The sequence below is a fragment of the Synchiropus splendidus genome, chromosome 2 (assembly GCF_027744825.2).
Source record: "Synchiropus splendidus isolate RoL2022-P1 chromosome 2, RoL_Sspl_1.0, whole genome shotgun sequence".
Classification (NCBI taxonomy): Eukaryota; Metazoa; Chordata; class Actinopteri; order Syngnathiformes; family Callionymidae; genus Synchiropus; species Synchiropus splendidus.
Genome location: NC_071335.1, coordinates 33,383,241 through 33,409,242, shown reverse-complemented (window position 1 = coordinate 33,409,242; position 26,002 = coordinate 33,383,241). Strand labels below are relative to the sequence as shown.

Sequence of the window (26,002 nt, the reverse complement as noted above, 5' to 3'; positions counted from 1 at the left end):
GTAATTCAATGAGTAAAAAATACACATGACTTCAATGCACTTTGTGCTTTCATGCTTCATCTTAGAATCTCTCTATAATCATTCATGAGTGGATTCAAGTTTTCCATGGTATTTTACTTTTTTAGCGCAAAATGTTGATGTGTCAATGCTACATAAATATTTCCATCACATTGTTATTAGATTAGATGACCTGTATTTGTCCCACAGTGGGGAGATTCAATATTGCTGTATTGTCTGAGGCATGAATCTACTCGTGTTTACATTGATTTTTGTGAGTTCGGAACACAGTCATAGCCATAAAGTGGGATGGTAATGGTGCAATAGTACTTTCATTTTCCGCCAAGAATTGTCATCCCCGCAAATGAATTGCCTTTTGCATAATTGTACTGCATTTACAGTCAAGTGTACCTAGAATCTTTAATAACAATTTTTCAACAGAGCACAGTTTTTAGAAAGGAATAAGGAAAAGTTTTTGTTGTTTCTACTCCTTTCATGTGAAGAGGTCCAATGCATCAAACACCTTTGCCCATAAGGAAATGTTAGTGTTTCAGGTCTGAGGCTTCGTTCTGTTATGCTCAGGATTGTCTTCACCAAAAATGGCATTTATGCTAAACATGTCTGTCTTCGTGTTTGAACACAAATTTCTCTTGCAGAACTGCAGTGATGAATTACGGCATCAACAACTGCTCTGATTCATAATCCATATTAAAGCTGACTTTATGGTTAAGAAAAGGGAGCACAAAATTGACCACTGCTGTGTTTAAAAGTGTTTTGAAGAACTTACTGACCGGTCCTAAAACTCCTCTTCAGATCACGTGTTTGAAGACATCCTCTACTCTTCAGATCCACAGCTGGAACAAGCGAGAGCTATTCTGCGCAGAATAGTCACACGAGACCTCTACAAACTTGTGGGGGAAGGTGTGCAGGCAAATGATGGTGATGATGATGAGGAGGGTGATGAGGAGGATGATGCTGATGTGGTGAGTTGTCTGGTTTGTTTTTCAGCTTGGATGATGAAACCAGGTGATCCTGGCTTGACAGTGCTCTGGACACCAATGTAGCTCATGTCTCCATTATACATGAGCGCGAGAGAAGGCACTTCACACAGCGTTTTTAGAATCATTACCTTTTCTCATGTTCGATTAATGGGGTGTTGTTGCTGTGATAGTGTGTCGTCCTCAAGAGAATGTTTCTGTTCCAGCAAACATGTGAAAGGGACCTCACTCAGCAGTTGGGAATGGAGATGATGAGGGATGTTGTTGTCAAGGTGCGTCAAAGTTTTGGTGTCATTACTACGATCAGTAATGAGTCATTGTTGAAGGTCACTTCAGTGTGAACTACTAAACACCTTATATCTCCTCTCATCCTCCCTCATGCAGCCGGCTGACATTAGCTATGGAATGAAGAGAAAGATCAATTACAAATTCTACCACAAGACTGCACCAGACACAGCTGTTGCACTCATGCCAACGGTAAGAATATCATCAAAAACGGTGCATTTCTTTAGAGTACAGTCACAAAATGTCCCTTTTATGTTGAAAGAAAAATATCGGATGAATGAGTAGTATGAATACAACCATCTACTCAGAACAGATAAAAATGATATCATGCGATTAAATAAACACTTTGAGTCGGGTGAGGGGCCACAAGAGGGTGAGAGCTGGTGCTGCCGTTCACAAGTGGCTCTCTGCAACAGGACAACTGACAACTAACCCAAAGTCAATTAGATTTTCATGATCTACTGCAACAGTAGAAGACATCAACAGTTTCTTATAGAAACTGTATATTGGACTATATGGACCTTTGCTGCTTTTGCACGGCATGTTGTTCATAGAAGTAAAATTCATTTCCAAAAACATGATTTGAAACCAATATGTGGCTAGTGTTGAAGAAAGGAAGAGAGATTGCAATGAAGTTTGAAGTCTGGTTAACTATGATAAAAAAAATAATAATAATAATCGCCAAAGTTCTTGCAACACTCTGACATTGTCATAACTGCTAAACTATAAGGTGACACAAGAGCAGATGGTTTCAAATTCACAGAGGACTCGGGACAAGCGAGGTTTCAAGGAGATTATACTAAAACACAAATAATACACGAACAATAAAGAAGAACTGAGGGCAGCGACACCAAAGTGGAGCGCGGTGGGCACAACACCAACGGTGGGGGAATAACCTACAACAGAAAACAGGCATTGCATGAATGAGGCGGTTGAGATAAAGTAGGACATTTTGCTAAATAAAAGTATGTAATGTTGTTTTCTAACTTGTTGTTCATGATATTTATAGAACATGTTCCTCCTTTTGCCTTGACAGGCGTCTTCTCCGACTAATCCAAGGACCTTTTCTGAGAAACTGATATGGGTCTACATCAAGAAGAGCAACATCAGGGATGATGTGAAGGCAGCATTTGAAGAGTGGCGCCATGAAATGGGATTGGTGGAACCAAGGTGAGAAATTTGACACAAAGAGTAACAGCACCACTTTAGTGGCGCCTCTCTGAGTCTCAAGAGACTGGGCCGGTGTTTTTCTACTGGTGTGCCAGGGTGACAGGCTGCCAGTTTTGCTGTAGGAAACGATAGAGTTCCACCTGATTTGTCTGGAGACAGAGGTGGGCGATATGATGACATGAAGTAATGAACAACAAATAATGAACAGAACGTGCCAACGTGAGGAGGTCACATGGATTCAGCCACATGCAACACACTATAGATGCGGATGCGTTGGCCCGTCCACTACTGGCTGCAGTGCTGCTCTTCTCACACACACTCACAGTGAAGAAGGCGGTCAAATGCACAACTTCCAGTTGTTTTTACACCTGATGCGACTCTCACTTGACCACACACCTGCACCACAGAGCTAACGTGACGTCTCCCTTCAAAACTTTGACACGTGGAGAGCATCAATGTTCATGGTTTAAAAGTTGGATAGAAACTAAAGGCAAAACCAAATGAGTGCGCTCCAAAATGTGAAAAGAAAAAGAATCACTGTTATGAAACTGAGGCAAAGAATGTTTAGGATTTGTCAGCAAATGCCCCGAACTAGTATAAAACCATGCAAAAGAGACAGGCAGTTATTTAAAATAAACAAATAAACCCTGAGTGATATTTTGCCATGTTGCCCACCTCTTTCTGGAGACATGCTTAAACAAATACATTTTCTGCATGTTGTTTCTGAAAACAGCAGAGTGTCACTAGCAATAATTGACACAAATTACAAGGGATTTTCTATTGAACTTTTGACTCAGCACAAGTGCGTGTTGGTTGAGGTTTTCATTCAACAGTGTCCACGGCTTAAAAAAAAGGTTGCAAAACACTGCTGTACAGTCATGACTGTCCAGTCTTAGCTGACCATGATATGCTGCACCTGCCTGGTTTAACTGATGACACTTGTCTCTGCACACAGTGTGGAAGTTGAGGAAGCATGAGGACGCCAGCGGTGGCACAGGCCATGATGACCCCCACCACTCCGAAACACAGAAGACAGTCCACAGAGAAAGACTTTATATATAAGAATATATCATGAGTGATGGGTGTTTTTGCATGCAGTGGTTCAAACAGGTTTTGGGACAGTTATGTAGTTTGGGTGACTTTGTCCCAGGTGTAATCAGGTGTTCCAAAGTTGAAAGGGAAGGTTCTGGTGGCTTCATATTTGTGTCATGCTTTTACTGATCTGGTGTGTTGGGAAAACATGAAAAAAGGATTGTCTCATATGTCATATATAGACAAATAGTAATAAAGGAGGTTTACACATCCATGAGTGCTAAAGGAATCCTCTGTCTCTGTCTCCCTCTCTGTCTCTTGTTGAAGCTGTAAAAATCGAACCCTAACCCACGATCCGAGACGGTGGGTGAGGAGCGCTGCTCCATGGTGATCTGAGCGTCCTGAGAAGCTGTTTGGATCCCCCTGGCCATTGGGATACGTCAGAATCATTATCAGAATCAAATTTATTGCCATTGTCAGTGGGGGGCCCAGTAACTAGGAAAGAGTTTTGGAATAAAGTGCTGACAAAAAATAAATAAAATAAAATAAAATAAATAGAATAACAACAAGGCTGTTCACGAATTCAACAGTCTGACGGCCGAGGGGAAGAAGCTGTTCCTGTGACGGGAGGTTCTGGTCTGGATGGACCGTAGCCTCCTGCCAGAGGGAAGAGGAACAAACAGTCCATGTCCAGGGTGAGAAGGGTCGGCTCTGATCCGACCTGCACGTCTCTGGGTCCTAGAGGCATACAGGACCTGAAGAGGTGACAGGCTGCAACCCATCACCTTCTCAGCAGAACGTACGATGCGCTGCAGTCGGCTCTTGTCCCTGGAGGTGGCGCTGTTGTACCAGACGGTGATAGAGGAGGTGAGGATGGACTGGATGATGGTCGTGTAGAACTCCACCAACTTCGTCGGCAGTCGTAGTTTACGTAGCTGCCTTAGAAAGAACATTCTCTGTTGGGCCTTCCTGATGAGGGACCTGATGGTTGGCTCCCATTTGAGGTCCTCAGTGATGGTGGTTCCTAGGAAGCAGAAGGAGTCTACAATAGGAATGGATAAACCAGCCAACATGAGTGGGGACGGAGGAGCTGTTACTCTCCTGAAGTCTATGACCATCTCCACTGTCTTCTGGGTGTTGAGCTCCAGGTTGTTGTGGCCGCACCAGGACACCAGCCGCTCCACCTCCCACCTCTAAGCCGACTCATCTCCATCTGAGATGAGCCCGATGATGGTGGTGTCATCCGCAAACTTGATCAGCTTCACGGACTGGTGGCTGGAGGTGCAGCAGGTGGTGTACTGAGAGAAGAGCCATGGAGAGAGAACACAGCCCTGAGGAGACCCGATGTTGAGGGTCCGAGTGTCGGAGACAGTCGTCCCCAGCCGCACACGCTGACTCCGGCTGGTCAGGAAGTCTGTAATCCATCTGCAGAGGGAGTCAGGCATGTCGAGCTGGCGAAGCTCGTCTTCAAGCAGAGCTGGAAGAATTGTATTAAAAGCAGAGCTGAAGTCCACACACAGGATCCTGGCATAGGTTCCTGGGGAGTCCAAATGCTCCAGAATGAACTGAAGGGCCTGGTTGACTGCATTCACATGAGAGATCCGATGGTATCATATTATTATTATTATTATTATTATTATTACTGTTGTTGTTGTTGTTAGCCATGATACACATCAATTTTAGCACAAATAACACAAATAAATACCAAGTTATTTGTGTTATTACCATTACCATTCAGTGGTAATTACTTACACTGCTAGTTACATTACTTTAAGATACATCCACAATGTCACCATAAACACATCACACCTACTGCCATGATGCAATAAAGAAATGAAAGGTAACTTCTCGCATCAGCCTAACTCCATTTTGTGCTCTTTGTTTGTAGAGTAGCATTGTAAAGGCAGAAGGCCACTAAATCAAATAAAGACTGCGTTTCATTCGATTAGTGCATTCAGTAAACGGGGGTATGAAGCCAGTCACTCCAACCCAGAGTTGGCTGGAGTCGTGCGGAAACATCTGACGCTCCAACCACTTCTATTTCCAGGTCATCTCTGAGTGACACTAAGTTGTGGAGTGATGCAATTGAAGGCTGCACCCATTTATATAAACTCATTGTTTGAAACACACCCAGCACACTGTCAATGGACTCACCTGTCACACCTGCTGTTAAAAAAATGTCCATTGAAGTGGACAAACCAAAAAAACAAGTTCAGATTCTAAGATGGTAATCATTGGAAGGTCCTCCTCACATACACATCAATGCATTGTGCTTCATGCTGTTCTGGTCCCTCTGTCAAAGTTATGAAGAAGAGACACGTGAAGGTGATGATCTGGATACTTTCAGTACAAGAAGTGCTCACCCGAAAACAGAAAAATAGCAAAAAGATTTGACCATTTGGGAATTTGACACTGAGCTGGATCAAAAAAAACCACCAATTTACTTGTACTCAATTGGGTATAATTGTGAGTTTTAGTGGGGAAACAAACTTTGCCTGGTCAGCAGCCAGAGATGATGTTTTGGGAGAGGTGTGGTGATTTGCATCTCTGCTGGAAGACTCCACCCCTAAGAAAATCAGATATAACCCTGATGGAACCATCGTACGGACAGTGTTTGCCTCCCTGCCACTTTAAGAAGCTCTGAGATTCCCTTTCGGAAGTGAACAACATGATCAAAAAGGTAATGGTAGCGCTGGTGATGGGGATGAATGATGCACTTTTCTGACCTTTTCCGTGAGTAGTTATCCATTGTTGGTACGCTGCTGTACTGTACAGACCACTGAGTTAGTTTAGAGGTGTATGGAATTGTAGCTTATTTGGTAAAGATCGGCGAGATACAAAATGGTTTGGCAAAGCACACTGACACAAAAGAATGATGAGAGTCAACAGAAGCTTCTGTTGCGCTCAATTGATGGTGACGTGCCGTGGCTTTGCATATTGATGTTGGAAAAGTGGACATTGGCGTTGCATGTTGACAAATTAGACCTTCAGTTGAACACACACGTTTGTATTTCTATCTTTGTGGGGACTGCTCATTTAGATGCTTTCCCCAGCCTTCACCAGGACTCTGGTCCTGGACTCTGGTGACTCAATTTGTGGGGTCCAGCCAAATGGCTCCCACATTGACATACGGTCCTCACAAGGAATGTTTGTCATGAATTGGTCCAGATCAACCAGATGCTCACACTGTCCACTTGTCCGTGACATTTTCATCTCATTTTAAATTCATCCTTGTATTGAACTGGCTCTTTGTCCCAAAACATCTTCGCTCACCACTGGTAACCTGCTTTTTTTTAAAGGTGTTTAACGATTCCATCCATGGACTGGTGGAGCTTCACCCACTTCTCGTCAAAATCATCGACACACCTGAGTTCCAGAGGCTCAGAAACATCAAGCAGATGCATGGTGGTCATTTTGTGTATCCTGGCGCGACCCACAACCGCTTCCAACACTCCATTGGGTACAGCTGCTGCACTATATAAGAGCTTCTAAACCATAAAATAATTCACTTTGTACTTTCCACCCCAGAATCATTGTTTCACTGCACTCTCTCAGTCATTGGTTGGGTGTTTAAATGTTCATTTCAGAACCTGCTACTTGGCTGTTACTTTGGGCATCACAGAAGAAGACGTCCTCTGTGTGGAGATCGCAGCACTCTGCCATGATTTAGGTACATTGTCTTTATACCGGTTGTGACAGAACATTTAAAATTGATAGAATTAATGTGTGAATGCACAAGTCTTGAGTTGACAAAAGCAAAAACAGATGTGGAGACTGGATGATTTTTCTTTCTCTCAAGGACATGGGCCCTTTTCACACTTGTTTGATCAACAGTTCCTGCCCAGAGCCTGGAAAAAGGTAAATCAGAACTGAAGATTCCAACTGCATTCTAATGACAAAGGAACAACTGAATGTTTAAACTACAAACACACTCCACAGTACAGTGCTCGGACAAGCGCTGTGGGTCTGTGTGCCTCTTAAGTTACATCACATCCCTCCACCCAATACTTCAGCACATACTATTGTGGGGCACCAGATGAAGTAACGCATCCCAGACTTCCCACTCCTGGGATTCTCTTCTGGCTCGTCCCAGGTCAAAATGCTTCACTAGGGAGGCTTCCAGGAGTCATCCTGACTCAATGTCTGAGCAGCTGGAGCAGCGTTTCTACTCAGAGCTTCTCATGGACAACAGAGCTGCTCAACTCATCCCTGAGAGTTCAGACCTTTAGAGGAGATAACTATCTCTGCGACATGTATTCATGTTTGTTTGATCTCTATTTGAACTGCAGGAAGGACGTGGACAGCATGGAGAAAACACACTGCCCAAGGTAACTGCCATTCTCAATATATGTTGTTATGCAATGTAATGATGTACATAATAATACACACACACATATATTTTTTAAATATATACACACACACACACACACACACACACACACACACACACACACACACACATATATATATATATATATATATATAAATATATATATATATATATATATATATATATATATATAGAGAGAGAGAGAGAGAGAGAGATGGATTTGATGTTTTCCTGTTTCCCTTGAATGTAGCATGAGGACATGTCAATCAAAATGCTCGACTATCTCTTGGACAAAAATTGTTTGAGATGCTCAATGATGGAACACAAACTGAATCTTCCTGGAGACCTCATCTTCATCAAGGACCTCATTCTGGGCAAAAAGGTAATGACGACAAGAATTTCTCTCATAAGTAACTGATCAAAACGCTAGAGCTCAAATGAAACATGAAAATGAATTTTACTTGTGCACACTGTGTCCCACTTGTTAATAATCTGAACACATGCACCATCACTGCGTTGGTGACATGAAATACAGTGTATCTGTATGTTCCCAAATCTTTGGCACTGAAGTGCAGCTCATCCAGCAGAACTGTTGTGTCCTCGTCCTGCAGGAGGAGAGTGGAGAGCGGAGAGACAAGCAATTCCTCTTTGACATCGTGAGCAACTCTGCCAATGGCATTGATGTCGACAAGTGGGACTACTTTGCCAGGTTCAACCTGATTTCATCCCTTGACGTTGTGACCCTCTCCACTCTTCACATCAACTTGTCACTTCTCATTTAGGGACTGCCACCACCTGGGCATCAAGAACAACTTTGACTACAGCCGCCTCCTGCTGTCTGCCAGAGTGTGTGAAGACAGGAAACAAATCTGCTACAGAGATAAGGTGAACGAGAGCTTTTAGAAAGACAGTCCTTCTAATTCCTTCTAAACCTGGTGTGGTTCTGTTCGCAGGAGATGTCCAACATCTACGACATGTTCCGCACAAGGTACATGCTCCACAAGAGAGCTTACCAACACAGCGTCTGTGCTGCCATCGAAGAAATGTAAGCACAACCCCCTGCATGATCCTGCTGCACCAGGTCAGCTCTCACGTGACTGTATGTGGAACAATGTGATCTGTGTGCAGGATCACTGATGCCTTTTTGGAGGCAGATGAACACTTCCAAGTGAAGGGATCAAGAGGCAACATGTTCAAGCTCTCTGAAGCCATCACTGACATGGAGGCCTACTCCAAGCTGACAGGTTTTTCAATTTCCATGCTGTGGATTCATAATAATGTTTTTCCAAGATTTGTAAATACAGTTCTTCATGAGCTCACTGAACTCATCGAGGCGTAACATTATAATATACAAGATGAAGACAAGCTAGTGATAATAGAGAACTTCATCTGTCTCCTCGCCCCCTTGGAGAGGTTAACTACAGAGACCCCACTCCTCTGCATCTGCAGAAGACACTGTTCCTTTAACTGCAGTGGACCTCAATGAGATACCTTTGAGGAGCCACACTTGTTAGAGTCTTTCAACACTTGTGAACAGCTGTGCAGGTCTCCATGGTGGCTGAACGTGATCTGTGCTATAATGGAACAGGAATAAAGCAGCTCTCGTGGACGCAGAGACCTAACAGACAGCACTTACACGTTTTCTGAATGCAGTAATTCAATGAGTAAAAAAAAAAATTAAAAGGTAATGTGCCAAGTGAATGCCCATTTGCCAAGTCATTAATAGGTAAAATCTCGTTCTTATTGAGGTACAATTTATTACTGGAAATTTCACTGAATGACTCAAGAAATGAGAGTATTATAGGTGTGGACAGCAAAGGGTTAGAGAAAGCAAATCGTCTGCGTATAATGAAACTTTCACCTCCACTCCCCTTTGTGTTATACCGAGGAATCCAGGATGACTACCTCGTGCAATAGAAAGAGGTTCCATTGCTATGGCAAACAGTAACGGACTCAAAAGACATCCCTATTTGGTGGAACGATAAAGACCAAAATAAATAGAAGTCATTCCATTATAGTCTTTACAGTAGGCTGTGGTGATGAATATAATAATCTGACCCAAGAAATAAGATTTTGTGGACATGGGAGAAAAAAAAAAAAAAGGAGTACTCTTTCGTAGATGGACAAGATGTCCGCCATGGACAAAATTAAACTCTTCCGTAAATTGTTTGAGAACTTTAGCCGACCACGATACCAAGCCGAAAGTGGTAGAAGACCGATCTAAAGTTGGATTTAGCCAGCAGTTAAAAGCACCCCCATTATAAGATGTCCTGGTGATAACTCAAGCAACATCGATACAAACGTTTTGAAAAAAGATTTGTCATCCCAATTTGTTCCATACACATTCACCAGTTTTTTAAGTCATAAAGCTGTCCGATTAGAATTATAAACCTTTTTAAATATATACACACACACACACACACACACATATATATATATATATATATATATATATATATATATAGAGATAGAGAGAGAGAGAGAGAGAGATGGATTTGATGTTTTCCTGTTTCCCTTGCCTTCCCTTACGTGGTACCAGGATGATTAAAACTGAACTGAACTCTCATGAACACACAGTCAGCATAAAAGCATTTCGAAATCCACTTATTAATACAAAAAGTTAAATTATGTCTAAATCAAATAAAGATGTCAGACTATTTCACTCACTTGCTGAAACCACAGGTGTTTGCAAAGTGTTCCGAACAAAGTCCACGGCCTGTTCCAGTTCAACAAAGCTCCTTGTGCGGCCATTTTGTGGAGTGATGAGTAGAGTCGCCGGGTAGTGGATACCAAATCTGACATTTGTGCATAGTTGAAGATAAGAGATTTTTTTTCCCGTCAAATGTCATCGAAGGTTTCCCTGCTGCGCTACGAAGAATAAGATTGCTCATTTGGTATTGGTTCACTCTGATGATCGCCGGTCGTGGCAGTTCTCCTTCCTTCGGCTTCGCATGTAGTGAGCAATGTGCCCTGTCCAAAATTGGCTCTAAATCCAGTGGAAGCAACTCTATCAACATTTTCGCCATGAATTCCGTCCTCCGAACCTTGCGGTAGACCGATTACTCGGATGTTATTACGGCGCGAGTGAGCTTCCAGTTCCTCACACTTATTCTCCAAGGCATCCACAGTTGCCTTCTTGTCACTGTGTTCATTGGCTGACGTTTCTAGTTGCAATTAAGTTTCCCTCTCTGACTTCAATTTTGCCTCCAATGTTTCCAGAGCGGTTTTCACCTCCTTCTTGATGGTCTCCCAGATTATAGCTTCAAATTTCGGTAGGATATCAGAACGCATCTCGTCCATCATCACTTTTATGCTAAGTAGCATAGCCTCATTTGCTAGCGACAGCGCCGGTGACTCTGGCTCCGAGGATGTCTGCGCCCTGGCACAAGTATTTTTGTTGGACTCACTCTTCGCGCGTGAGCTAGCCATCATCAGGAAAAATTAGACGGCAATGAAGAAAAGAGCAAAACAGTCCTTTAGAGCTTAATATTTGTAAGTTCGGGCACGAAAAAACAATTAAATGTAATTATTCCCAGAGAGGCACTCAACGCTCACGAGCACCTAACCTAAAATCGTTCATAACAATTTTCAACCGAGCACAATTGAGCTTTGGTCAAGGTTCCACTGCGCTGGGATCATTTTTAGGAGAAGAATAAGGAAAACGTTTTGTTGTTTTGACTCCTTTCACATTAAAACGTCCAATGCATCAAACACCATTGCCAATGAGGAAATGTTTCTGTACCAGGCACAGGATCATCTTTATCCTGAACAGGTCTCAGCAATTACAAGACAAACCTGTCACAAAGTTTTTCTTCATGCAGAACTGCATTGATGAATTACACCATCAACAACTGCTCTGATTCATAATCCATATTAAAGCTGACTTTATGGTCAAGAAAAGGGACCACAAAATCGCCCACTGCTGTGTTTAAAAGTGTTTTGAAGAACTTACTGACCGGTCCCAAAACTCCTCTTCAGATCACGTGTTTGAAGAGATCCTCTACTCTTCGGATCCACAGCTGGAACAAGCGAGAGCTATTCTGCGCAGAATAGTCACACGAGACCTCTACAAACTTGTGGGAGAAGGTGTGCAGGCAAATGATGGTGACTTGGTGAGTTTTCTGGTTTGTTTTGCAGCAGGTGATCCTGGCTTGACAGTGCTCTGGACACCAATGTAGCTCATGTCTCCATTATACATGAGCGCGAGAGAAGGCACTTCACACAGCGTTTTTAGAATCATAACCTTTTCTCATGTTCGATTAATGGGGTGTTGTAGCTGTGATAGTGTGTCGTCCTCAAGAGAATGTTTCTGTTCCAGCAAGCATGTAAAACGGCACTCACTGAGCGGTTGGGAATGGAGATGATGAGGGATGTTGTTGTCAAGGTGCGTCAAAGTTTTGGTGTCATTATTACGATCATAATAATGAGTCATTGTTGAAGGTCACTTCAGTGTGAACTACTAAACACCTTAAATCTCCTCTCATCCTCCCTCATGCAGCCGGCTGACATTAGCTATGGAATGAAGAGAAAGATCAATTACAAATTCTACCACAAGACTGCACCAGACACAGCTGTTGCACTCATGCCAACGGTAAGAATATCATCAAAAACGGTGCATTTCTTTAGCGTACAGTCACAAAATGTCCCTTTTATGTTGAAAGAAAAATACCGGATGAATGAGTTGGATGAATACAACCATCTACTCAGAGAACAGATAAAAATGATATCATGCGATTAAATAAACACTTTGAGTCGGGTGAGGGGCCACAAGAGGGTGAGAGCTGGTGCTGCCGTTCACAAGTGGCTCTCTGCAACAGGACAACTGACAACTAACCCAAAGTCAATTAGATTTTTCTACCAACTGATATTCATCATCTACTGCGACAATAGAAGACATCGACAGTTTGTTACAGATAAAGACAGAGAAGAGATGAAGACATTACTTGGACCTTTGCTGCTTTTGCACGGCATGTTGTTCATAGAAGTAAAATTCATTTCCAAAAACATGATTTGAAACCAATATGTGGCTAGTGTTGAAGAAAGGAAGAGAGATTGCAATGAAGTTTGAAGTCTGGTTAACTATGATAAAAAAAAATAAAAAATAATCGCCAAAGTTCTTGCAACACTCTGACATTGTCATAACTGCTAAACTATAAGGTGACCCAAGAGCAGATGGTTTCAAATTCACAGAGGACTCGGGACAAGCGAGGTTTCAAGGAGATTATACTAAAACACAAATAATACACGAACAATAAAGAAGAACTGAGGGCAGCGACACCAAAGTGGAGCGCGGTGGGCACAACACCAACGGTGGGGGAATAACCTACAACAGAAAACAGGCGTTGCATGAATGAGGCGGTTGAGATAAAGTAGGACATTTTGCTAAATAAAAGTATGTAATGTTGTTTTCTAACTTGTTGTTCATGATATTTATAGAACATTTTCCTCCTTTTTGCCTTGACAGGCGTCTTCTCCGACTAATCCAAGGACCTTTTCTGAGAAACTGATACGGGTCTACATCAAGAAGAGCAACATCAGGGATGATGTGAAGGCGGCATTTGAAGAGTGGCGCCATGAAATGGGATTGGTGGAACCAAGGTGAGAAATTTGACACAAAAGAGTAACAGCACCACTTTAGTGGCGCCTCTCTGAGTCTCAAGAGACTGGGCCGGTGTTTTTCTACTGGTGTGCCAGGGTGACAGGCTGCCAGTTTTGCTGTAGGAAACGATAGAGTTCCACCTGATTTGTCTGGAGACAAATAATGAACAGAACGTGAGGAGGTCACATGGATTCAGCCACATGCAACACACTATAGATGCGGATGCGTTGGCCCGTCCACTACTGGCTGCAGTGCTGCTCTTCTCACACACACTCACAGTGAAGAAGGCGGTCAAATGCACAACTTCCAGTTGTTTTTACACCTGATGTGACTCTCACTTGACCACACACCTGCACCACAGAGCTAACGTGACGTCTCCGTTCAAAACTTTGACACTTGGAGACCATCAATGTTCACGTTTAAAAGTTGGATAAAAACTAAAGGCAAAACCAAATGAGTGCGCTCCAAAATGTGAAAAGAAAAAGAATCACTGTTATGAAACTGAGGCAAAGATTGTTTAGGATTTGTCAGCAAATGCCCCGAACTAGTATAAAACCATGCAAAAGAGACAGGCAGTTATTTAAAATAAACAAATAAACCCTGAGTGATACTTTTCCATGTTGCCCACCTCTTTCTGGAGACATGTTTAAACAAATACATTTTCTGCATGTTGTTTCTGAAAACAGCAGAGTGTCACTAGCAATAATTGACACAAATTACAAGGGATTTTCTATTGAACTTTTGACTCAGCACAAGTGTGTGTTGGTTGAGGTTTTCATTCAACAGTGTCCATGGCATAAAACAAAGGTTGCAAAACACTGCTGTACAGTCATGACTGTCCAGTCTTAGCTGACCATGATATGCTGCACCTGCCTGGTTTAACTGATGACACTTGTCTCTGCACACAGTGTGGAAGTTGAGGAAGCATGAGGACGCCAGCGGTGGCACAGGCCATGATGACCTCCACCACTCCGAAACACAGAAGACAGTCAACGAAAAAAGACTTCATAAGAATATATCATGAGTAATGGGTGTTTTTTGCATGCTCTGGTTCAATCAGGTTTTTGGACAGTTATGTAGTTTGGGTGACACAGATCATCATTGTGATTGAGAGGGAAGGTTCTGGTGCTTTATTTACACATTTATTCTCTTGGGTTCATGTTGCTGCATCCACTGCTCACATCTGATTCATGCTTTTACTGATCTCATGTATTGATGTCTGTAATGGGAACATATGAATAAAGGATTGTCTCATAAATCGACAAACCAGACTCCAACGTTTAGTTAAGCGTATTTTAAAGTCACACAGTAAAAACAGTTAAAGTGAAATGTGGCCTTTAAATAAAGAGTTGTCAGTGCCGCTGCGGGAACTCATTTAACTCACAATAACAATAAAGTGATGTTTGCTGTCAGATAAAGGAGGTTTACACATCAACACGCACGAAAGGTCAGACAGAGACGTTGAAACTGAAAAAATCTTTAATCATTTTTCAATCACATATTTCCTTTTTTCCTCCCCAAGTTGCATCATTAATAAAATCCACCAGGGATATGTAAAAAAAAAAACAAATATCATGAGGCCTCCTCTAAGCTCTGAGAGCACTTACCTCATGAGAATAGAGATTTTCTAAAACACTGACTGAAGCATGAACAACAGCTCCAGCGCTGTGAGACAGCAGAGCTTTGAGTTTATTCAAACCACCAAACGTCTCAATCCACAACCTCAGTTTCTCCACCTCACCGGTTTCACATGCCATCTGTGAAAATAGGCAACAATATTTCACCATAGTATATTCAAAAGCCGTGTAGAATATTACAATATTTAAACAATTACAATTAAATTCTTAGTTATTAGTTAAATATATATATATATATATATATATATATATATACATACATAGATATATATATTTACACATATATATACAGTGGTACCTCAGTTTTCGAAAGACTTGTAATCCGAATAAATCGGAGTTCGAACCAAAATTTCGAGATTTTTTTGCTTCTGATTTCGAACGAAAACCCAGAACTCGAACGCCCCCGAAAAAAGCCGGAAAAAACATAGCGTGCGCGGACCGATCAGCTGACCCACGTCGCGCTCTGTTATTGTGTATAACGCAGCCTCTGTATGCAGACGTGCCCCGTTAGCTACATTTACTGACTGTTTTTTCTTCATATTGAGGTGTAAAACCTTTCCTGTCTCCACACTGGACCGTGGTAGAGTGTCACAGGGGAGGTGCTCGCTCTCCACACCTCCGAGGCTGGAGCGCTCACTCCAGGGTTTGATGTCCTGTTGTGGGCTGGAGCTGGGACAGGGATGAGGCGAGTCTGGGACAGAGCGTGACTTGGTTTATGACTTTGTCACAGCCAAACTGCACAGAAGCGCACATTCAGAGCTGGACACGCACCGGGCACCTCTTCACTTCTGGAGAGACGTCACTCACTCGGCAACCCCTCCCACATGCAGCGGCCACACACATAGAGGAACAGCGCACCTGCAGCAGACACTCTACATTCACTCCTACAAAAGACTATTTTAAGGCTTGGAATGCATTGTTTCTTTTTCCATTCATTGTAATGGGAAAAATCGATTCAGATATAAAACAAATCCCTTCTCGAACGGTTGCCTGGAACGGATTGTGGTCAAGAAACCGAGGTACCACTGTGTATGTGTATGTGTATATGTATGTATATATATATATATATATATATATATACGACAGTTACCATAGCCAACCTCAACCGATCGCTCTGTCCAGCCCCACACAACACAAAAACCTGGGGGAAACACTGTACGTATACATACCTGCAGAATATTGCGTAATCCGTTCAACACGACCAGGACGATCTTAGTGTCGTCAATGGTCAACATGTTGAGTAGCGGCTCCAGCACGTTGGAATGAACCAGGTAGGAGACTTGCTCAACAGTGCCCCCGCTGGTCATGTTTGTGATTGTCCACACAGCCTCTTTTTGTGTACTTAAGTCTCCCTGCGGGGGCGAGAGAGGACAAAAATGAAGTTAACATCACATCAATGAAATCAGACTACAGACATTGACTATATTATGAAAAAAGTGCTGAGGCAAAAAGCCATGCTCAGCCTATTCACAGTGAATGCAGTTCATAATATCATGCATCAAACCAAGATAATGTTGAGACAGACGACCTTTTGGAGGACCTCCACCAGCAGAGGAACCAGGCCTGCAGAAATGACTGCCTGGATCTGAGAGTCCTTCCCAGCAGTGATGTTGGACAGAGTCCAAGCGGCCTCCTTCCTGACGTCAGGTTCCTCGTGGTGCAGGAGGTGAGGGAACGCAGCCATGGCACCTGCATTGAGAACACACTGGGTCTGTTCATCAGTCCCGGTCACTATGTTGCCGAGCGCTCGCAGTGCGGGGGCCTGCAAAGAAAAACACTTCAACATCACAGTGCGCCACAATAAACAATTTGCAGCTTTATAAACACACATACCATGATACAAGTCTCCCCACAGGCCAGTAGCTGTACAAGACGGGGCACCAGACCACTTTGCACCACTAACTCGATCCTCTCATTTGAGCCATCGGACAGGTCGGACGTGGCCTTGCAGACGTGAGCCACGACTTCATCGTCGCCATGGTGCAAGAGCCGCGCCAGGCCCGGAAGCAGCTGTTGCACGGCGGTCAAAGGAAGCGCTGGGTTCTTGTGTCTGCAGATGTTGGACAGTGCCCACGCCACATGACGCACAAAACTAGTCTGGAGAAGAGGAGATGAATGGGTCAAACGTGTAATGCATTGTCATAGAAAATATTGTGGTTTGGCACATTTCATTTCTCAACAGAGGCTCTGTCAGGGACTCACAGGTAATGTTGAAAACAGAGGTTCCGTCAGCAAAGCCAGCAGCGACAGCAGCCCACCATGGGAGATCACCTGGTCTCTGCAATGCAGTCCATCACCTGGATAGTTGGGGACAAACGGATTCAGATCTAATTTTAATTCATTTGAAAGAAGGCATTGAGCTGTGGGCTATGAAGGCTGAGAGGGAGAAATACCTCCGATATTGCCGAGGGCCAGGACTGCCTGCTCCCTGACCTGGGCGTGAGGCGACGCAACCAGGTGAACGAGGGCTGGAATGACCCCAGCTTCTATCACAGCCCAGTTCTGCTCTGAGGTGCCTGAGGTGATGTTGGCCAGGACCCAGGCGGCCTCAAACTGAAGGGCAGGACAGTGGAGGAGTCCCAGGAAGCTGACAAGCCTCGGGAGGAGACCTGCAGCGATGATGGCGTCGACGGGAGGGTCTGCCTCTCTGGAGAGAAGTTTCCTTGAGACACAAGCAAGAGAAGGTCAAAAAGAAATGAATGCAACACAACTGGAAGCAATGCTCCCTCTAAGCTGAGTTGATACCATCTAGTGTACACAACAAAAATTTATCCTGAATTGAACATAAATTACCGCAATTTCTGGAACACAGGGCTTCTAGCCGTCAAGACATAAAGCCTTACGACATTAGATCAACAAAATGAAGCGCTGACTGCGCTGTTTGACTGTGTGTGTCCACAGGTCCTTCGGTGCAGGGGTGCTTAAGACCGTCCACCACATACACAATAGAACTGACAGCAACTAAAATAGCTGCTATTTGAAGTGAACTATTGGAGCTGGCTGATGTTTAAGAGCTGATCTCTCTTCAAGTCGCTAGTGGTTGGTCCACGATGTGCACATTCACTGAGCCAATTGGGGCGGCGGAGTTAGGCACGGGAGAGAGAATCGTTGCAGCGCAGGTTTCAGACTACAATACACAGAGACCACACGCTAGTCAGGTGAGGAAATTAACTGTGTAGTCAGTGAAAGAAACCTGTTTTTCTTCATTTTAGCCTGATCTACATAGGCTTGCTGCTCCATGAGGAGCGGTCAGCGAATACGGTGGCCTCATGTGGACAAAATTCAGTCTCACAACAGACACATGCCATATCAATCTATTTGAGATTAAATGTTCATAAAAGTTGCTTGAAGTTCTTTTATATCCAGCACCCTCAATTGTCTATTGTGCCTTAACTGTGACTACAGTTAGTTTACTTACTGTATTAGAAGATTCTTGATTCTTTATATATATATATATATATATATATATATAATTCAAAAACAAACAAATGGTTTTTTTTTAATAAAAATTCACACATGTTCTATTCCTCCATGTGAATTACACAAATTGTAAATACATTTTTCAATATTTTAACACTATTACAGACTATGACAGACACAGCCGATGGCGACAGGTCGCTCACAGTGGTCCGGGTGACAGCTCAGAGAGTTTGTGGGTTTGCTCAGACACATGAGAACTCAGAGGGAACATTGACTGGAAGTCATGATTACATTTGCATCATTTAATGTTGGAATAACGTGCACTATAACGACACAATCATTACAGTGAACTAGGAGGGGGTTGTTCACCTCACAGTCTGTGTGGCTTGAAGTTGCAAAACAAGATCCTGGCCTTCTACATGTTGAACAATTGTTTCCAAAGAGCACTGGTGGTCGGTCTGTGGGTGGAAAACATGCCATGAAAGACTAACCAAAGAGACAATATATGAACGAAAGAGAATTGCATTCTTCATGGTTATTTACCACCATGTCAATACGGGCTAAATGTTACAGAATTCATTGTTAATAATTGGGATTTCATTTGTTTAAAAATCCCAATACAGGGGCGACTTATGTAAAGCAGATGAACGAGTCGAAATGACTTTGATTCTTGTTCCCTGTAACAGAATGCAGCGCATCGTGCGGCCGCTCACCTGAAGGTCACACCAGCTAAAGGTGTTGCAATAAAATTACCTGAGGAAGAGACTGGTCCAAAAGAGAGTTTACATTCCGCCTCTTCAGAATATCACCGTCTTTCTTCGCTTTGCGGATCTCGACGTTGACCTCTAACCTCCTGCGCCTCAGCGCCTGGTTCACAAAAAGTAGTCAGTTAAGATCGACTGGTTGTTAGTGGTGATCGGTGTCAATTGTTCTTACGTTTGTGTCTTTTCCGTTGTTTTTGAACTGGTTTCGTCGAATGCTACAACCGCTTGACATACCGCCACGTTGAACAAACCCAACAACAACACGCGCGTTTATGTCCGCATGCAAGCCGCTAGCTAGACGTTAGTGTGGTGACGACGCGCATAGCTCGGAACTACGATCCCACACGTTCACAAAAGACAAGACAGACAACAACACAACGCGGAAAAACAGCGAACAAGGCACATATGTTTCGCTTGGCAGGCGAGTGGCTTACTCTCCTTTTTAACTCGGTGCGTTGCTTGAGTTGTCGTGGTGTGTGCTGCCACCTACTGGTCATGAGTTGCTCCGCCGTTCGTTTCCATGGTACAGCTTTGGTAGTTGCTCTTTTCTTAAAGAAAAAAAAAACATAGCAGTTATATCGAAAGGCTAAGGCTTAGTCTGTAGAACACACCAGTACTGAATGTTTGCTTGCAACTGTTTTCACTCCGGAAGTGAATTCACCTAGTTCACCCAGGCGACGTCACGGCGAATACCGTTCAGTCGGGATAAGCTGTCGCGACATAATAACAACCACCGTAAACCGGTGCGATTTGATCCATCTGCGCCAATCACGGCACTTTTACTGTCATGTTTAAGGGAAAAGATTTGACTGTTACAGGTTTATTTTGTAATATTTGCCGCTGCTCACGTAATGACCCAGTGGCCTAATGGATAAGGCATCAGCCTCCGGAGCTGGGGATTGTGGGTTCGAGTCCCATCTGGGTCGCGTTTTTGGATATCTTTCTTTGATCTTTTTACTATAACTGTATAAATGCATTTTGCCATTCATATTATTTGTGTCAAATATACGACGGCAGTAACGAGAGGCATCAAATCTCAACCAAGATTGGACTTTGTTTTGTTTCATATTCATTTTATTACTTTTTTTTATACTAATTTCATTTAATATAAAGTCATATTTCTTTCCTTGTTATTAATATTTTTGAATAGTAAAGAGCAAGATGTCAATGCCGTGTCTCCTTATCACCACGGGGTGGAGTAGAACCTCATGCGAGAAGCTTTCATTCACCATTCACCATTCACCATTATATGTATGTAAAGAAGAAAACGAGGTGTTTTATTTAAAGATAGAAACGTGTTTGTAATGCTTTTTACATCGGTTAAAATCATTAAGTCGATTAGAATAAAAGACGGGAGTGTTTGTTTTGGCCTCTGGGACGTCCCCCTTGCTTGACCCGTCCCATGTCCGTTGAGCATAAAAGTGCCCACTCCTTCACCCACCTTCACAGAAAGACACAGTATCACCACGATGGTTTGGATTACACTGGTCCTCTTGTTCCTCCAGTTTCCTTCCCTCAATGCTGAGGAACAGGTCGCAAATGGTGAGTATGAATGATTTCCCCATTATTTTCTGCTCTACAGCACATGCAAATTCCCTGCTTCTTCCTCAAGACATAAACAGCATCTAAGAAAATGGTTTTCCTTTGACTGTGACATAGTTGTGTTCTGCATTTGACACGAGCTTCTCTGAATCAAATGTAGGGTTGTACACTGAGAAGAACCCGAGCAGCTTTGTGGATTCAGCGCAGAGTAACCAGAGCAGGCTTGTGGTCAAAGAGCCATCCCTGCCCATCAATGAACTGTTGGAGAAGAGCAGCAGAACCAGCGAGTCTAAATTCACCCATCATTCTTTACCGGCGGGTGTTTGGCCAAAACACGGAGACCTGTCACCTGTCCCGCGTCACCACATTCCTCACAACAAGAGCAAGAAGAGCTCAAAGACCGACCATCTGGTGGAGCTCATCTCTGACAAAAACAGAGGAGACGCCGCTGGTCTTCTACCTAAAACTCCGTTGAGTGGAGCAACAGCTGCCAACCGAACCCTGCAGAGAGCCAACCAGGACCCCCTCCTGAGCCTTCCACGCCAGGGTGAACCAGATGGTCCTCCGAACTCCAGACCTAAGAGTCCCCCTCACCCTCAGCCAGCTCAGCCTCATCAGCCGGCTTCTGCGCCACAGAGAGATCCTCCTAGCAGACATCTGGACCCAGAGGAGAACCGCCCCGGGAAGTCCGGGCAGCACCAGTCAAGTATCAGCCCAGGGAATCACAATAACAGTCGCCCACATGCCACCTTCAATCGCCGCTCCTCCAGTCTGCTCTACCAGTTTGACATCTTGAAACGAGGTAAGGGCTGATCTACAGGGAGGACAAACATGAGGTCCCCTTTGACTTCATCACTTCTCATGCCCAAAGACTTGACCTTTCTTGACCTTGAAAGATCACGGGTTGAGGCTTTACTACCACGCTCCATTTTAGCTGTTAATATGTTCATCAAAATTCAATACGTTTCTCTCAAACTGTATCAATAAGTTTAAGAGCAACCAAACCACGCAGCCAAGGTACACTCAACTTGATCCAGCAGCTAGAAGAACAAAGAAAAACTATCTTTGGTTCTGATTGGAGAGCAGCTTTTCACTGGAGAATCTTTGTTTGGCATCATCGATGGAGGCAGTTTTTTTCCAAGTCAAGGCATTGACTCAGACTAAATAAGAATTAGATTCTGGTTTAAAACCTGGTTTGATGGCTGTATGCGCCATGTCGTGACAAACGTGGGGCAAACCTTGAATTTTCAATTTTGATGGCCTAAATCTCATTGAATCACAACCCCAAATCCAGAATGATCCAGGAAGAAACAAAGAAAAGGACTGACCAATAGCGGAGCATGGCAGATTCGGGACTCAAGGTGGGCAAGCTACATCAGAGGGGGAAATGCAAGCTTGCAGTCTTCATTTAAAGTTATGCCATTCTTCATTCCGCCTCCAGCCACGCACAGCATTAACCTGTTTCTCATTGCTACTTGCAGTGAGTGCAGAGGCGGGTCAGTTGACTTTGAGTTTTTCAGTTTTCACAGCATTGAACTAGAGCTTTATAACAAGATTTAGACGCCTCACAGCTTTAAAAATGAGTTTGTTTCCCCTTCAGAATTAGAAAACTGATAACACAAAGTGAGTCGGGAGTTTTGCTTGAATGTCTCATTTCAGTCAGACGCTCAAAATGTCGTGAAATCTTCCAATAAGAAGCTTGTAATGACGAGCACTTCCTGGTTTATGACCCTGTAATGAGAGTCAGCCTTCATCTAATCCCGTCATGTCTCCTGCAGAGTCGGAGTTCAGCCACGACGCCTACTGCTTAAGTGAGTGCAAGAAAGAGAAGGATGAGAAAGAGTCCTACTGCTACAGCGAGTTTGGTAAGTGGCCACTGGTACAGTGCACTGTCCTTCAGTCTGATGTTTAAAGACAACAACTGTAGAGAGATTTTTAGTGAAACCATTGACATTTGATCAAAGTGACATGTTTCATTGTCGCCGTCAGCGGTCAACGGGATCGTGCACGACATCGACGTGCTGAGAAAAGGGATCCGAATCATCACGCTGATGGTGAGCAGCGAAGGCTTCTACAAGATGAGTCGACTCTTCGTGTCCCCCGACAGCTTCTTCTTCAAAGTGCGCCTTCTAGTGGTGGACACGTACAAGTGCAGCAAGCCCTGCCCCGACATCAAGCTTGGTAGGACACTTGTGAATTGAAAAAAATGTCTTGTTTTATGAAGAGGAATAACGTGTGCTGCAGGGTTCTCCCCAGCAATGTAAGGGCCCCCAACACTGAGACCCCCATCCAGGACCCAATGTTGTAAATTCACTCTGTCTGTGGTCATAATCCTTTTCTTTGCTGGGTCAAAGGGCCAAAACATTGGAACCGTTTTGATAGTGTCCTGACACGAGACTCACACTTGTGCTACTTGTTCTCCAGGAACCAGGTACATCGTAATGGGTCACATTTACCACCGGAGGCGTCACCTTCCAAGTGACCTCCTCACCTTGCTGGGTGCGAAGCTGAAGCCGGGCGACGGACTGCTCAAGAGCAACAGCTACGTGAAGAGATTCAACAAACGGAGACATCAGAAAGCACTGGAGGCCTCACGCTCCAGGTGCAGGTGAAGCAGAGGCACTGCTGCGGCGTGAACTGTTGATACCTCTCAGTGTTGCGTGTGTGAAGATGAAATTATTTTTATATGAACCGTAGTCGCTCATCCGTATGACAAATACGTACACCAGTTGAAGACAAACATTCATGGCTGGAACATGAAGTCTCAATAGGAGGTTTGACTGGAGCATGTATCTCTTCTGGATGAGAGGAGTTATGAAGTTCTATCTGGAGAAGAGTTGAGTTATCGACAAATAGAGTAGAACCATTGTCTCACTGTTCAATAACCGTATTTTTGAGGCTCATACCCTCATCTACCACAGGCTGAAGTGGACTCCATCACAAAGTGACCTACTAGGTGTGAGCTCAGTTAACTCCAAGAGTCTGGTTCTCATGTTTGGAAATTAGATCCAAGAAAGATCTTGTCATGGAGAAAGCTGAGGAGGAACTGTTCAGTCCGTGTTCCCACACTCACCAGAAAAAATGACCAAAATGAGTTCAAGAAAAAGGTTGATAGCCATCGGCGAAAAGCTCAGACTAGAACCTATGATCTTCCTCATGGAGAGAAACCAGTTGAGTTGGAAGGACACCCTGAGAAATCTCCCCTGCTAGTCGTGTTTCATCACTAAACTCAACTTGATCTTGCAACCTGGACAGTGAGACAAATTTTCTTGGGTTCTAACTGAGCTTTCATTGTAGAATCTTTGTTTAGCTAAGACCCTAATAGTCAATGGGGGGGGTTCTTTTTCCCAGTTTAGTGATTGATTCACTGTAGACTGAATAAAAATTAGTTCCAGGTCTAAATCTGAATCCCAATTTGTAAGCCATTTTGTTACAAACCTGGGACAAACAAAACTACAAACATAAAACTACTAACAGCATAAAAAAATGGAATTTAAGGTCCCAAATCACGTTGAATTGTAACGTAAAATCCAGAATGATACAGGGTGAAACAAATGAAAAGTCAAAACAAATGTGGATTTGAGACTCAACGTGGGCAAACTAACAGTCAAAAACACTCATTCTTCAGTCCAAGTGAGTGGGTTTGAGTCTCACTTTGTATCAGTTAACAGTGAAATATGAAATAAGTTCTCCTGCTGGCCAGTTATGTACTTCCGATGTTGCCTTTACAAACATGGTCACAATGATGCCTTTAAAATGTGGGTCAAAAGGGAGGTCAACTCCCATTTTTAGGTAATGCCTGGGAGAAACGTTACCTTGGGTTTTACATTGTTACATTGTTATCGATTACAGAGGACTGATCCATCCAGAGCTTTACTTCAGTTCAAGCTTGTAGACGTTGGCATGCTTGTAATACTTTGCTTGTACTTTACAACTACAGTATTTTAGCAGCAGAGTGAAGGGAGGAGAAACATAGACTCCATGAATGACTTGCACTGAATACTGACTTGGTAATGCAACAGGAACAATAAAAGCATATTTGTTTTGTACGCCGTGTCCTTGTGATGAACCCCCAAACTTCTGCCACTGTCTCGTCCTCTCCCATGGAGGAACTCACTCCAATGAGTGTTTGGGACGAGCAGAACTTGAGTGAAGAGCGTCTGACTCGGCGGCAGAGGCCAAGCCTGTCAGCAGGGCGGGCTGGTTCCCAGGCTCACAGAAGCCTCTATCTGGGATCAGCAGGAAACAGGAGCCTGCCTCAGAACTTGGAGACCATCGCAGTGGGAGGACATTCTTTATTGCGGAGGATGTAAGGAGGTGAATGGAGGGAGCCTAAGGAGGAGAGAAGAGCGGCGGGAATATTTCCATGCGGCTTCCTGTGTTGTGGGTGGTTGTTGAAATCACAGTGGATCATCAGCAGCAGAACAATTTATGAAGGGAAGTCACGAGAACGCATTGTTTTTGTAATTATATCAAGATGTGAATTGAAGTGCCCGAGGTAACTGGAAGTTCGCCGCTGTGCTGGGTGAGAGCCAAACTACTCTACCACGAGGGCAACCTGCTGCTTGAGCCAGCCTCCCCATCACTCACACAGTCAGCAGCGACATGCGAGCAACGACTTCGAGAGTATCAATCTTTCTCTCGATTTCCAGTCACACTTTCAGCGCCTTGTAAAGGAACTTCAGATGCTACTACATGTTTTGTCTCTGTGATGTGTGTGTGAGACTTTGGTTTTAAATCATCTTTGCTGATGCTACTTTAGCATTCACTAAATCCCTACCACCATAAACAAGTCACTTACAAAATAGCTTCAACAGAACTGCCTCTGTCCAATAAAACTGTTTTTTTTTAAGCCACATCACACTTGGTTCATTGACTCACCATCAAAGGAACCTTGGCCAAAGCACAATTGTGCTTGTCCTGTAGAAAATACCTTTCAATTGGAGAAATATTGTAGCTACTGACACTCTGCTATTTTACGCTATTTGCAGAAACAAATTAAACAAAGAATACATCATGATTTACTTATATTTATCATTTAACAGTTTATCACAATGTTTTGCACGACTTCATTTTCTATTTTATGTATTCCAGACACATATTTAACATTCTTTAACAGCATCATAACAATTCATTTTGGGGCGCATTTATTTGGTTTTACATTTAGTTTTTAAGCCAACGTTTAAACCAAGAAGTAAACTCGATGGTATACGTGTTCAGATATTGGG

At 43.5% G+C, this 26,002-nt stretch overlaps 3 protein-coding genes and 1 non-coding gene across 4 annotated transcripts; 3 read left to right on the top strand and 1 right to left on the bottom strand.

Moving 5' to 3' along the window:
* The first annotated feature begins 5,460 nt into the window (after positions 1–5,460).
* On the top strand, positions 5,461–14,633 carry LOC128754455 (deoxynucleoside triphosphate triphosphohydrolase SAMHD1-like). Its single transcript, XM_053857080.1, has 15 exons — positions 5,461–6,162; positions 6,782–6,942; positions 7,070–7,152; positions 7,282–7,340; positions 7,772–7,810; positions 8,063–8,194; positions 8,424–8,521; positions 8,595–8,697; positions 8,766–8,857; positions 8,941–9,056; positions 11,791–11,924; positions 12,131–12,196; positions 12,311–12,403; positions 13,277–13,410; positions 14,320–14,633. The coding sequence occupies exons 1-15, from the start codon at positions 6,151–6,153 to the stop codon at positions 14,339–14,341; spliced, it is 1,344 nt and encodes a 447-aa protein (XP_053713055.1). The 5' UTR covers positions 5,461–6,150; the 3' UTR covers positions 14,342–14,633.
* Positions 14,634–14,865: 232 nt separating this feature from the next.
* Positions 14,866–19,679, bottom strand: LOC128754454 (importin subunit alpha-1-like). The gene is made up of 9 exons (XM_053857079.1): positions 19,405–19,679; positions 19,222–19,335; positions 18,838–18,926; positions 17,442–17,710; positions 17,251–17,345; positions 16,882–17,145; positions 16,577–16,810; positions 16,218–16,400; positions 14,866–15,168 (listed from the first exon to the last, which is right to left on the bottom strand). Exons 1-9 carry the CDS (start codon positions 19,462–19,464, stop codon positions 14,998–15,000), a joined length of 1,479 nt encoding a protein of 492 aa, XP_053713054.1. The 5' UTR covers positions 19,465–19,679; the 3' UTR covers positions 14,866–14,997.
* A 406-nt stretch (positions 19,680–20,085) lies between these two features.
* Positions 20,086–20,158, top strand: trnar-ccg (transfer RNA arginine (anticodon CCG)). The gene has a single exon. It is a non-coding gene; the product is annotated as a tRNA-Arg (tRNA).
* Positions 20,159–20,701: 543 nt separating this feature from the next.
* LOC128754577 (UPF0450 protein C17orf58 homolog) lies at positions 20,702–24,639 on the top strand. Its single transcript, XM_053857291.1, has 5 exons — positions 20,702–20,774; positions 20,935–21,576; positions 22,553–22,639; positions 22,764–22,955; positions 23,199–24,639. Exons 1-5 carry the CDS (start codon positions 20,702–20,704, stop codon positions 23,384–23,386), a joined length of 1,182 nt encoding a protein of 393 aa, XP_053713266.1. The 3' UTR covers positions 23,387–24,639.
* Positions 24,640–26,002: the final 1,363 nt, after the last annotated feature.

Excerpts from the sequence above, each read along its gene's own strand:
- LOC128754454 (XM_053857079.1), bottom strand. The coding sequence starts at position 19,464 with ATGTCAAGCGGTTGTAGCATTCGACGAAACCAGTTCAAAAACAACGGA. Across the intron at positions 16,401-16,576 it reads TGGTGGAGGTCCTCCAAAAG|GGAGACTTAAGTACACAAAA; the intron begins GTCGTCTGTCTC and ends TCGCCCCCGCAG. Across the intron at positions 15,169-16,217 it reads GATTACGCAATATTCTGCAG|ATGGCATGTGAAACCGGTGA; the intron begins GTATGTATACGT and ends CTATTTTCACAG.
- LOC128754455 (XM_053857080.1), top strand. Across the intron at positions 8,858-8,940 it reads TGTGCTGCCATCGAAGAAAT|GATCACTGATGCCTTTTTGG; the intron begins GTAAGCACAACC and ends ATCTGTGTGCAG. Across the intron at positions 12,197-12,310 it reads TGAGGGATGTTGTTGTCAAG|CCGGCTGACATTAGCTATGG; the intron begins GTGCGTCAAAGT and ends TCCCTCATGCAG.
- LOC128754577 (XM_053857291.1), top strand. The coding sequence starts at position 20,702 with ATGGTTTGGATTACACTGGTCCTCTTGTTCCTCCAGTTTCCTTCCCTC. Across the intron at positions 22,640-22,763 it reads CTACTGCTACAGCGAGTTTG|CGGTCAACGGGATCGTGCAC; the intron begins GTAAGTGGCCAC and ends TGTCGCCGTCAG. Across the intron at positions 22,956-23,198 it reads CTGCCCCGACATCAAGCTTG|GAACCAGGTACATCGTAATG; the intron begins GTAGGACACTTG and ends CTTGTTCTCCAG.